The 12,542-nt window shown below is 52.8% G+C and overlaps 6 protein-coding genes across 6 annotated transcripts; 5 read left to right on the top strand and 1 right to left on the bottom strand.

Annotated features, from left to right (window-relative positions):
• Positions 1-360: 360 nt before the first annotated feature.
• M409DRAFT_30881 (uncharacterized protein) lies at positions 361-819 on the top strand (the record flags this gene model as incomplete). Its single annotated transcript, XM_033810110.1, has 1 exon — positions 361-819. The coding sequence occupies one exon, from the start codon at positions 361-363 to the stop codon at positions 817-819; it is 459 nt and encodes a 152-aa protein (XP_033659490.1).
• Positions 820-1,532: 713 nt separating this feature from the next.
• M409DRAFT_30880 (uncharacterized protein) lies at positions 1,533-2,333 on the top strand (the record flags this gene model as incomplete). The annotated part of the gene is made up of 2 exons (XM_033810109.1): positions 1,533-1,937; positions 1,992-2,333. The coding sequence occupies 2 exons, from the start codon at positions 1,533-1,535 to the stop codon at positions 2,331-2,333; spliced, it is 747 nt and encodes a 248-aa protein (XP_033659489.1).
• An 821-nt stretch (positions 2,334-3,154) lies between these two features.
• M409DRAFT_32822 (uncharacterized protein) lies at positions 3,155-4,252 on the top strand (the record flags this gene model as incomplete). Its single annotated transcript, XM_033810263.1, has 3 exons — positions 3,155-3,490; positions 3,611-3,683; positions 3,741-4,252. Coding segments are annotated over 3 exons (921 nt in total), but the record flags the coding sequence as incomplete, so codon positions are not given.
• Positions 4,253-5,853: 1,601 nt separating this feature from the next.
• On the top strand, positions 5,854-7,783 carry M409DRAFT_61492 (uncharacterized protein; the record flags this gene model as incomplete). Its single annotated transcript, XM_033814782.1, has 3 exons — positions 5,854-7,403; positions 7,512-7,542; positions 7,643-7,783. 3 exons carry the CDS (start codon positions 5,854-5,856, stop codon positions 7,781-7,783), a joined length of 1,722 nt encoding a protein of 573 aa, XP_033659487.1.
• An 802-nt stretch (positions 7,784-8,585) lies between these two features.
• On the bottom strand, positions 8,586-9,116 carry M409DRAFT_30877 (uncharacterized protein; the record flags this gene model as incomplete). Its single annotated transcript, XM_033810108.1, has 2 exons — positions 8,586-8,720; positions 8,796-9,116. The coding sequence occupies 2 exons, from the start codon at positions 9,114-9,116 to the stop codon at positions 8,586-8,588; spliced, it is 456 nt and encodes a 151-aa protein (XP_033659486.1).
• Positions 9,117-11,588: 2,472 nt separating this feature from the next.
• Positions 11,589-12,207, top strand: M409DRAFT_61490 (uncharacterized protein; the record flags this gene model as incomplete). The annotated part of the gene is made up of 2 exons (XM_033814781.1): positions 11,589-11,742; positions 11,792-12,207. 2 exons carry the CDS (start codon positions 11,589-11,591, stop codon positions 12,205-12,207), a joined length of 570 nt encoding a protein of 189 aa, XP_033659485.1.
• Between the last annotated feature and the right edge of the window lie 335 nt (positions 12,208-12,542).

Genomic DNA, 12,542 nt, shown 5'->3' with positions numbered 1-12,542 from the left:
CGTTCCGATCGATGACTTCTGTTTACATATTCGCCTCGCCTTTTTCTTGGCATCGACCAAGACTTCAAGGCGCTCAAGTAAGACTCTATACGTCTGATGACTTCGTCTCGAATCCGAGCTCAGTAATCTTTACAAGTATATAACAATGACAGACGTCGCCCTGGCTTGCCAATTCCTTCGGTTTCAACCTGTCACCGAACGCTCACAGCCACCAGCCCGCACCTCGTCCCTTCGGACCTTGTCATCCTCCGAAGCACTCGATTCCGCACTTGAAAAAGAGGTCATCAGCCCTGCCAAACTCCACGGAATCTCTCTTACCAATCTCCATCAGCCAAACCTCCAACGCATCACCACCCGCCAATGGAATTCCCCAATCCGGCAAACGCCCCCATCCTCCGCATCCCACCCGAACTCCGCCTCCAAATCTACGACCTCGCGACCGCCACCCACTGGGACACCTACCCACGAATCTACTCCGGCTTCGTCGACGGTCTTCCAGAACCGCCTTTCCTCCGCGTCTGCCGAACTTTCCGCGTCGAAGGCCCCAAACCGTATTTCGGCTTTCTTAAAGACAAGGAAGCGGGCTTGTTGAAGTCGACGATGCGGATGCAGGGGAGGGAGTTTGATTTGAGGGAGTTGGCGAAGGGCTTTGATGGGGGAGGGGAGGAGATTGGGTGGTTGGTTATGAATCGGCTTTGGATTGAGCGGGATTTGTTGCCGGATGTGCAGAAGGAGTTGAAGAGGTTGAGGCAGTTTGGGCTTGGGGCAGAAGGAGCTGACTGTTCAGATGCAATTCGACCGAGCGTCGAGACCGCCTGATATTCTGCTTGTTGTTCTGCGAATAGTGTCGAACAATCCCGGGGAAATGGATGCCGTATCAACATCAATCCATTCAACACCGCCCTTCAACCTCCTCTGTACAACTGCAGTCCACAGTCTATATTGGAATACCTCTCCCTCCCACCACCCACCACCCACCACCCACAGCCGTCGCCTCCTGGTCTGATAGCCTTTGCGCAGTGCACGAGTCCGGATCAGGTATTCTGGGCTGCCAGGGAAGCCAACGACCTGCACCCGCCGGCTGCTACTTTGTAGTGGCAACAACCAAGACACCGCCGCGCCCAGCAAAACGAGTTGTCAAAACAATCTCATCAACCAATGTGTGAAGACCAGCTGCGCGACCAGCATGTCGCAGTGGTCAGTCGCACTGCCAAGAAAGCTGGCTTGATTACGCTGGTGTGGCTTCAGATTGGCTTGCTTCTGCAGCTGGATTATGGCATGTCGTGTTCCCGAACAGGCGTGACTATTCTGGATCGGATACGACGTGGGCGATATGCTGTGCCAGATGAAAATGGATAAATTTGCAGAATGCGCGCCATTGAAAAGGCATTGTCGCTGCCATTCACTCACTGCGCCAAACGCAATTCTTGGAAATCTCAGTCGCTTTTAGCAACCCTCGATAACGCTTCACGAACCAAAATAAGAACCCCAGGACACATAACAGAGGCTGAGAAGCCGTAATTATAGCCAACATGGCGGCCTGCATCACCGGCTACAACAACACCATGGACGTCGCAGGCTTCGGCTTCAATACCCAATCCGCCATGTTCTACCAATCCCTCCACGCTCAACACGATGTCCACAACGGCGTGATATGCGATAGTTGCGGAGCAAATCCACTGCGAGGAATCAGATGGCGATGTCAAACTTGTCCAGACCACGACATTTGCGGCGAGTGCAAGAATAGGGGCGCTGGAGTTGGACATCGCTTTGACATGATGTCTGTGGGCCAGACAAATGATGTTATGAATGGTGTGGGCCAGCGGTTTCAGGCTTCGCAGGAGGCAGGTGTGCACTGGACGAGTTGTAAAGGCTGTCAGATGTATCCTATACGGGGGACGTTGTACGCCTGCACGATCTGTCCGGGGTTCGATATGGTGAGTTCTCATCGTCAAGTCTACGAGAAAAATCTTGCTGACACATGCAAAAAGTGCGAAAACTGCAACCGCACCCGCCTCGCCACGCAAACCCACCAACATCGTTTCGACTTCTTCTACTGTGCTCGAGCCTGCAACCCTCCACCATCGTCGCAAGGCCAATACACACCAAGCACCTACGCCAACACTCACTACCAAGGCGGGAGCGCAGAGCAGCAACTCGCTCAGAACCAAGCCGCCTACGAGGCCGAGCAGAAGGAAATACTGCATCAGGGCCTTGTCAGTCAAGAACAGCAGCAGGGGCACTATGACAATAGTCTTGCCGCTCAGCAGTATGGTGCCATGTATGGTGATCGGAAGAGGGATCGGGTGGCTGCTTTGATGGGGTTGCGGTAGTTTTATGTTGGGTAGACTCGTCTGTCGAGTGTCAATACCTCCTACTGTTCTGGTAAAAACGCTTGTCACATTCGAGCAATGGCATTGGCAAAACCCACTGGCCTCGCTTTTCTGGCACTCAAGCCCCAAGAGCTGCTAAGGCTACTGGCCTAAACTCCCTAGCAAATACGGTTCCCAGCGAGCTACCAGCCAGACGTTGGACCTGACAGGCGTTTGTACCGAAAATACCTTCCAAGTCAGGCGTGAGGACTTTGACCTTCAATCCGCCCTTTTGCACCAGGGCATCGATATCCGGCTTGCTCTCGCTGACCATGGGCTCGCCCAATATCACTTTGCCATCATTCGTGGAGACGTATCGGACCAAGTGGTCCCCAGCAGTGACTGGTGCCATGCTTGTGTTCTTCTGCTTGTGATGGGACGGAAATGAGACCACATCTTCCAAGTCAGGTGCACCTTCCCTTCACGCATGCCTTCCTTCGTGCCTGAGTCTAGTCGCGGAACGATGCCTCAAGAGCGTCTCGACACAAATATATCAAGTTTGCAAGACAAAATGAAGGCAACTGCAATATCCCGCCTCTCGAATGTCGCAGACCAATGATGACTGTCGGCGTGTCCCGGTGGCGTTCACATGCACGCCTCAACCCTCTAAGCTTCCGTGGGGGCGAAGCAGGCACAGCCGACCTGGACGTGACGCAGCCTTTGTCCTACATCGACGAAACGAGATCTCTACACTCACTCTCGCATCGCTACAACTCCTGTTCAGATAGCCCGGGAAGGCACTTTGCCTTCAGCCACAAGAATCACGGCTGAGCCGCGGAACGATGCGCCTGATCAACGTACACACCCTGAAGCTCGAGAGCTTCATCGACGAAGAATCTGCGCCGAAGTATGCGATCCTCTCGCACACTTGGGGCCAGAATGAGGTGCAATATCTGGAACTGATCAACTACCGACCAGGAGAGGACGAGGAGCGACTAGACTGGCGAAAGATCCACCTGACGTGCGACCAGGCTAAGATAGACGGACTAAAGTATGCCTGGGTCGACACCTGCTGTATTGACAAGGCCAGTTCCGCAGAGCTTTCTGAGGCGATTAACTCCATGTTCAAGTGGTATCAGAAGAGCGATGTTTGTTATGTGTTCATGCCGGACGTTCAGGTCCATGATCCGCAGGGGGAGCAACAAGGAGACCAGATATCAGCATCGAGCCCAAGCAGTCAAGACTTGAACCAACAAGAAGGAGCACCAAGCACTGTCAGCACAGACGCCGACCACGAGCCCGAAGACTTGTCCGCAGAGACCGGGTTCCTATCGAGCTTTAGAGCAAGCCGGTGGTGGACCCGTGGATGGAGTAAGGGCCAAAGTTCTCACCAACAGATGCATTGCATCTACTGACGTCTTAATAAAGCCCTCCAAGAGCTCCTGGCCCCCGAAAGATTGGTATTATACGACGTGCACTGGGACGTGATCGGCGAGAAACCACCGCTTGTGAATTCCAGTGGATCACATCCCGACTTGATGGCCGATATCACAAGCATCACAAACATTTCAAGCAAAGTTCTCACGCATGATGTCCCCTTGAGCGACATCGGCATCGCTGTCAAAATGTCATGGGCATCGACAAGAACCACGACTCGGAAGGAAGATATTGCCTATTGCTTACTCGGCATATTCGACATCAACATGCCGTTGCTGTATGGCGAAGGCGCCAAAGCTTTCAGGCGACTCCAAGAAGAAATAGTTCGTACCTCGACAGACCAGTCAATCTTCGCTTGGAACGGCAGAGAGTGTCCTGATATACTAGCACCTACTCCCGCAAATTTCGCGCAGTCGTCCACGGTTGTGCCGAGAAAGCGAACTGGCGTCGATGTTGAAGCTTATCAGCTCAACCATAAAGGACTGAGTATCACACTGCCCGTGTTGTTTAAGGCGGATTTTCAGATGGGGCAAATGTCCTTTCCTGGCTTTCGTTATGCGATACTGGACTGCGCCAACCTCGAGATGCCGGGGCATTACGTCTGTCTGAAGTTGGACCACGTAGTCAGAGGCAATTCCGTTTTCAGCGGAGTGCTGGAGTGCTCGTTTATACACGAAATCATTTACATCAGAGAAAGTCTGAGTCCAGGGCTCGTGGATACCAGAGACGTGCGAACCACGAAGATGATGGTTCGCCCTTTTCCCTTTCTGGGGAGTTTTCATGGAGGCCCTGGTCCACATAGTAGATTGCCAGTGCAGCTCCTCCTGCCGAGCGACGACAAGGCCGCGGTGGACTTGCAGCCCTTGTTCATGTGGAACAACGAAACAACTCTTCTAGACCCGACCGAGAACGAACAAACACGAACTATCCACGTCATGCGCCGAAACAAAGCGGGCGATGCAACCCTCACACTGTGGCTCCTTGATCCTCTCATTGGACCATTCGGATTTCGCCTCGAACGCGGCCCCCGATCCAGCTACAACATGAAGAACGATAAGGAGCACGGGCGGAATATCGATGAAACACCCAGCTTCGGCGAGCACCTTCACTTGTATGATCTCCCAGAGAAGGGGTTATATCGCCACGTTCTGTTGAGCTGGCGGTCTGCCGTGGTGGTGTCGCTCGTGAGAGGCCCAGTCGGCGAGCATAGTAATGGTCTGCGAATACAGCTGGAAGTCGAGAATAGTTGGAGATGGGCGTGGTGGCGTCTGGGGGTGATTGCTAGAAAGATTAAGGGGGGCATGTATCCGGATGATTCTGAGACATCCGAGGGGCTGGTTACCTGAAGAGCTCTCACAGAAGGTTTGCACAGAGCCAAAATTCTAGCACCATCGTGTAACGAAGATTACCGAAGGCCATTATGAAACGGAGATCTCACTCCGTTGACGAGAGGCCAACGGCTCAACCAGAGGTCGTCGGGACGATCAAGCTTTCGGTGCTCAGACCGTCACTAGATATCAAGAGCCTTCTACTGCTTATGAATACTATTCTGGACAGGTCAAAAAGCGTTGTAGCAACCAACGCAGCCACTGACATTCAGATAATTTCGAAAACAGCCCATCGCCTTAGCAGGTGCGCGCCAGAATGCCTATGCAGATGTTGAAATACATGCTCGAGAAATCTCCAATCGCCACCCGGTCACTCGCTCCTCGTGTTCCAATCGCTGAATCCCCTTGCTCAAACTCATCGTGGTGACGCTGCTGCAGACCAGCAAGGCTTCGATTCGGTTTCAGGGGGATCCAGAACTGCGGACGTCAGCGAATGTAACAGCAGACGCTCCTGACACAACCTACTGCGATAGAGCGTAAGTCTACTATCTTCATCCGAGCAAAATACTTTCTGAGATTGCATATGTCTTGTTCCGCGATCTAAGAATCTGGAAAGGAAGTCGGCTGTTAAGGTTTCTTAGCGGATACGGTAACTGCACAGCCTCATTCGATTGATGAGTCAAAGTGGGAGCAGTTGAAAAAGCGAAGACATTACTTTCCACGCTTCGTCACGGAAGACTTTCTGCCCAAAACGCCCACTTACACAAGCGGACACAATGCCTCGCCTTCTAGATCTTCCGCCTGACATCACCACACAAATTTTCGGCTACTTCGAAAGGAAAGTCGATATTCACAGTTCCGGTCCTGCACAGCGTCAATGGGATGGCCTCGTCACCTTGCAAGCCTGCCGCTTGACATGTCGCGGTCTCAACGAGCTCGTCAGCGGCATGCTCTGCCCGGTCTTTCGCGGATCCCTGGACAAGACATCCATGGAGCGGATCAAGGGTCTTTCACGAAACCCTCTCATTGCAGAGGGGATGCGAGCGGTAGAGATCAACCTGGCATTCCGACCGGTATCTATTGCCACGAGCTTGGCTACCTACTGCAAGTCTGTGACGGAGAAGGTCGACGAGTTTCGGAGGAGTTGTCATTATGATACGGAATTCCAAGAGTATGAGGATGAAGATTTATCGGATGCTGCAGTCAACCACCGGGCTCTTCTGGCGGCTGAAGATCGTCTGTTTCTTATCCGAGAGAGCTTCTGGCAGTGCGTGGAGCCGGGGGCATGTCGAACTGCAGATGTCTCATGTCAGCTGCTGCTGAGGGATTGTTTCGCAAGGTACGCTCTCCGGCAGCAAGATGAGGAGGAGATCGTCAACGACGGCTCGTTCGTCAACACCATTGCAACGGCGATGGCGCGGTTCAAGCATTCCGCCTATCTGACGTTTGTGGACGAGGCGGACATATATCCAAGAAGCGATGCCGTGACGGTGGCGTACGACAATGATCTTCTTGCACGGCACATGCTCCAACCCCATGACTGGTTGTCAGCCGAGACCAAGATCGAACAAGCGACGCTGCTCCCAGCAAGACTCCTCGTTGAGTTTCCAATCGCATGCGCACGGCTAGGCGTTCCGTTGCAAGGACTAGACATCGGCTGCTTTCCACTCAAGACACTTTTCACTTCTCTGATTCCGTCGGATTCCACGAGAGACCGCCCGACCATCTGGTCAGAGCTGTCAGGAGCATGTCGAGAGCTGAAGACATTCCAGATTGGACGAAGGGGCATGCACTGTACACCATATCGAGAGCAGCGGATATCCCCGGAGAACTGCGATATCATAAACGGGTATTTGGGCACTACTTGCTCGAGCCCTGAGCTTGAGTCTGTCTACATCTCCATGTGTCCGTTCAGGGTGTGTGGAAGCAGAAAGGACTCTCCAGACCTACTTTACCAAGCAGGGAGTTTTCTTCGCCTACTGAACAGCTCCTCACTCACCCGTATCGAGATACTAAACGTCGAAGTGTCCGGCTCGGACCTCGAATCGATGATCAGCACCCTGCCCCGATACCGCATGAGGCACATCAGGCTATGCGACATCACTGTAAACGAAGGTGGCTTCGCAGACACCGTGGAGATCTTGCGCTCGATCAAGGAAGACTCCAAAAGCTGCGATATCGATCTCTCCACGCTATATGGCGGGGAGTTCGGCCCTTCGCGCGGCTTTGACGGCAGTAGCTCCTTGTTCGACGATGAGGACGGAGACGCTTTTTGTGACCGGCTTGAAGAGCACATGCACCCGCCGCTGCTGCGATTGACTACCGCGTATGTGTGTGGTGAGGGTCGGGTCAACCCACTTCGGAAAGAAGGGCGAGCGGATGGGGATCGGTCGTCAGGTTAGCTTGTTGTACTACTCTACTATCTTGACTGCAGTCTTCACGGCGCCCTCGACCGAATTCGGGTTGTATGTCTGTTCCATGATGAATGGCAAGAGCGCACTACAGTTCCAGAAAGCTCGGTCTGAAATCGCAGCTTGTGCTGGTCGCTGCGACTGATCTGGATAGCCCAAGGACGTAGAGGAGATACCGAAGATCATCGAGTCGCAGCCAACATCGCTGGGCACTGTCACTCTCAGGTACAACCAAGAGACCGAGGGACTCGCAAAGCTCGTGGCCATTGCAAAGGCAGAAACCTTAGTTGGTTGATGTGTATTTTTACTCAACGTTCGAGATGGCCAAGCTTCAGACAATGAACAGCACGTACAAAACTCCGGTTGGATTCGATTGGACGCTTGATTAATGTTCTTCCCATCGATCGTTTCACCTTTTGGTAGGTACCACACCCGCCATTAACTTCTCAGCCCGTCTCTCGCTGACCTTTAACACCGACTAACGCATATCATTCCGATTTCGGACGAGACCACTCCTGGGTTCGCAAACCCCGGGCATGTTCGATGAGCCTGCGAGTGCTTGGAATGACTCTTTCACTGGCAGCCTCACACCGACCGTAAAATCTGGCAGAACATGAAGTCCGTGTTATTAGTGTAAAGCTTATTTCTCATTCACTCCAGATAATGTCACATGCAAGAAAGTAAATCTTACACCGGCGCAGCCTCGACGCGGTCGCAGTCTCGAGACGAGTTCGATGATGTCATTTACTCTTCTATCACTTCCCGTTGGTCTCTGGGGTGCGGCCTGTCACATCACACGCTTAAGCAGTTTCTGCCTTGTTGCCTTGGTGCCTTACTATCTTACGCTAGCGGGATGAACCTTAATTTCCGACATAAATATTTTCAAATCTCTCGGCCGTCCAAACGGCGAATGAAGGGAGCATACTGTATCAACAATTGAAAGCCAAAACGAATGAGTGGCTCTTGCGATTGCGCAACTAACGAGCGAATGTTTTCAAACCATCTACCTAAAACTTCATCTACGCATTTCCCCCATTATCGTTTCCCCCCCTAGTCCTCCAACCTCATCCATCTCATAAATTCTGCCGCCAAGCCACCTAAGCATTGTGCACCTGGTTCGACGCCGTGATCCTCGTGCCCGCAGGGACATTGCAGTAGTCCTTGTTGCGCCAGTTGGTGTACCCATACGAATAGGTCCTATTGTCATTGGGTCCATCAGAGGACGAGCCGGCCTGGTCGAAACATGTCAGCCACCGCCACCGCACTCCACAAATTCCCATTCGTCTGTCTGTCTATCTGTAACGTACCTGGTACGGACCGCACTGAGTCGTGACGTGTGCCAGCACGTTGTTCATGGCCGTGCTGTTGAGCATGGGGCCGGACTTCCAGATGCAGAAGAAGGCTACCGTGTCGCAGTCGCAGGAGTAGTAGTTTAAGGTGCTGTAGTTGCCGTAGTAGCCGAGGTTGTTGACCGCCGTGTCGGTTTCCTGCTGCGCGACGCCAATGTTGTCGCAGCCTGTGTAGGGCTGGGGGTCGCGGGCTGAGAGGGCGGAGTCCAATGCCTGGGCGGAGATTCCGATTGTGGCGAGCAGGACGGCTGCTAGGAGGGCGGTGGGTTTGAACATCATGGTGTGGGGGGTTGGGGGGTTTGTGTGGATGTTGAGCTTGGACTTGTTGGATGAGATAGGGTTGAGACAGGAGGTCTCCCTCGGGTTTTATATAGCCTTGTCGTGTCCTCGCCCTTGGATGTGCCGACCCTGGTCGGGGGTTCTTGTTGCACCGCTAACGACGTCCTACAAGGTGTCTCGGACTCCACATTCTCTGCTTTGTCAAGGGCCTTGACGCTAGGTAGGTAGACGGGTAGGATCGAGGATTCCAATGTAAAGTATGTGGAGCTGAAGCACGCCGCTATAGACTGCTCGATCGACAGAGCCGCAGCTATGTCTTAGCTTGATTCAAGTCCTCCACCATGTGCTTGCCAAGGCTGCCCGGACCGAAACTACGAATGAGAAGGAGCTTCTCCGTCGGGCATAGCCACATAGGGTGTACAACTGCATTATACGGGGGCAGCCGTCTCTAAGGATTATCTTTTGGCTCACTCCTTCTTCGCAGAGATTCTACGCCGATCAGACTTGATGGCACCGCGTCCCAAACCCAAGGGACTCGGATTTGGCTGTAGTGTAGGTGACAGACATCCTGTACATGGAGCGAGATGTCGGGCGGCGCAGTAGTGCAATGGCTGTGGGTGGTGAAGCATGGGTCATAGTTTCGGGACACTAGCCTACAGCACCGCATGTTCATGTAGCATTGGGATGAAGCCCGCCTTTAGAACGTCATCTCCGTTAGGTCTAGACTGTAGGGCAGGAGATCATGTTACGAGTGGTTTATCTCGTGCACGTGCCATCCATCAATTGAGAGCCATGAGCGTCTGCTAGAACAGAACCATTGTGTTGAGTGTGACTGACGCTGGCTTCTTACAATAGGATTCAAATTCTTGCAGAGATTTCGAATTGCCCTTGCCTTTTCCCTTGCGGCATGTGAAGACCTACCATCGCCGAAACTACGAGACGCAACCGCCGACTTTTGATGATAAAACCTGATCATGTGCGTTGCCACGGGATTCATGTGACGGAAGGCTAGCGATGTGTATGACATAGCATCACTTCTCCCTTCTAGCTCCTTCCATCAAACACTGGTTTCCCTGAACCTCTGCTCTCCATCCAGGGCTTACACCTTTCGCGCGAAAACCGAATCCGACATCCTTAGACGACAATGCATTGTCGAAACAGGGAATTTCAATGGACGATGTAAATGAGCACTGCAACGCACCTAGTCAAGGGCCCATGCAAAGCTGACAATCTTAGGTTGAGCCTGTTGGTAATGTCCTGCCGCTTTGGGTCACATTCGGAAGTGGCGACAGGCTGCGAAGGATTGCTTATGCAGCTAACCCTTATTAGAGCCTTGGCAATGTGGGGCGTTGTCGCGCTCGTTCTATCCATGTCATGCGTAACGTGCTGCCGCGATATAATGGTACCTTCCCGAAGCAGTTTGACGGGTCGTATGTCTGTGTTGGTCTCATGCACGGGAGTCGAACTAGTTCGAGAGATGTAGCGCGATTCGAGAGCACATGCCGAAAGCCTGGTATTTCCTTATTGGGGTGGTCCAGGCTGCTGTATTCTCAAACACATGCAGACCAGCAAGGGAAATTGCCGCTTCGAGCGAGGAGGATCGTGGAAGGATCAGCAAACTAAGAAGATTGGTACTCGGAGGCTATGCGGAATGCTATGTAACGCTGCCAAGCTTGTTGGTAATAGCTGCCAAGCCTTGACTAGTAACTGCAGGTGCATATCGACGCTGGAGTGAATAGTGGTGGAATCGACTTCACGTTTGAGTGGCGAAGAGTAGTCACGTCGGGCATGGGGATTCTGGAGTCACATCTCTGTGCTAGTCAACTTCGAATTATTTCGCCAACATCATCGAGCTCGGCCTACATGAACAGCAATTGGAGGAAAGCAGATCGTTGGGGATTTCTGGGTGTGCTCAACAGGAATAGCAACTCGATGGGTGGTGAGTGAAAAGCAACATCTTGCCTCTTCTGGCGGGTTGTGTCGCCACGGCGGGACGGAGGTTCTCGGTGGACGTCTCAGCCTGCTGATACATACGGCCTCTACAGCACCAACAACAATCCAAACATCGGAACATACAGGACGAAGGAGCGGATTGTGACATCGTGGATAGCATACAGGACTCCACCTAGAGTGCGTATCGATCGGTCCTGGTCAAATCGTAGTTGGTTTTGTGTCGTGACCGTTGATCGGTTATTGCAGCCAGAGGATATGTATCTTACAAACTTCGTTTGACTAAAGAATAGGAGGTTACATCGTGTATAGACGGGCTAGGCACGTTACATGTATCTCAGTCCGGTCAAATGGACTGGGTTCAATATCGACCGATCCAAGCCTTTCTCCTACTCTAGCTTGCTACTATATATTACTCGTTGTCGACAATTATTGACGTTGAAGTTCGCAACAAGTCTTTCGAGCCTCCTCCTCAACCACCATTTTCCACCTTTCTTCTTGCAGGCACCAAGTATTTCAACCATGCATTCTCCGAAACTCGCATGCGCCCTGTTGGGTCTACAGATGAGCAGTGCATTCGCCGCCCCAAGTGTTGCAGTGCAGGAGCCAGGCAAGCAACTCGACAAGAGAATCGGCTGCCCTGGCGGTGGATTTCTGGTTTATTCCGTCAACAACGGTATGTCCGCGAAACACTTTCCCATTGGCGAAGACTTACGTTCATGCAGCGGATGGGTCCTACACCTTTTGCCTTGGCGTGGCAAGCGGCATCGCCCTAGTCTGGACCGCTGGGATCACCTCGGCGGCCGCGGCCGTGTATCTCACCAACGCCTGGAGAAACGGCACCTGCGGCGCGCCAGTCTCTGCCACCGTCCAAGCCGGCAGCGACTCCAAACGGGCGCTGCCTACACCCACGGTCGATAAGCGAACGCCAACGCTGGCGAAGCGTGACCCTGCGGTGACGGCCTACAGCTTCCAAGTGGAGAGCGGGTACGACTCGCACCAGTGCAACTTTACGCTGACCGATGATCAATGGGCTCAAGCAGCGCATGCCATCTCGGAGTACATGATCGACTATGAGGATGAGTGCGTGCAGGTTATTGTCGCCGGCGATAGTGGATACGAAGGCAACACGCTGACGTGAATTATGACCGATGACGGCGCGAACCACAAGACTTGCGGTTGAGGAGGAAGTGGATAGTTTGGGGAGGTTTTCGACTGGGTGGGGTTGAGCGTGAGCGCAAGGAAGTGTGTTGTTGCAGTCGCTCGTTGAACGTAACGTTTTCGTTAGCTTTCAATGGCACACGATGGTGTCGAGAATTTGGAAAGGTCTAGGCGAAGTTTGCAGAGAGAATTAGCATGAGGTGACGAGGTCGCGGGTAGTATCTGTGAACTGTCGTCACATTGTAATGCAGCAGAAGTGAAATTGCAGCCGACTAGTATAGTGGTCATTCGTTACAATGTCACCGGTGGAACAGG

This window comes from Zasmidium cellare (assembly GCF_010093935.1).
Source record: "Zasmidium cellare ATCC 36951 unplaced genomic scaffold M409scaffold_76, whole genome shotgun sequence".
NCBI lineage: Eukaryota > Fungi > Ascomycota > Dothideomycetes > Mycosphaerellales > Mycosphaerellaceae > Zasmidium > Zasmidium cellare.
The sequence above is the reverse complement of the archived record's forward strand: the minus strand, read 5'-3'. Positions and strand labels throughout refer to the sequence as shown.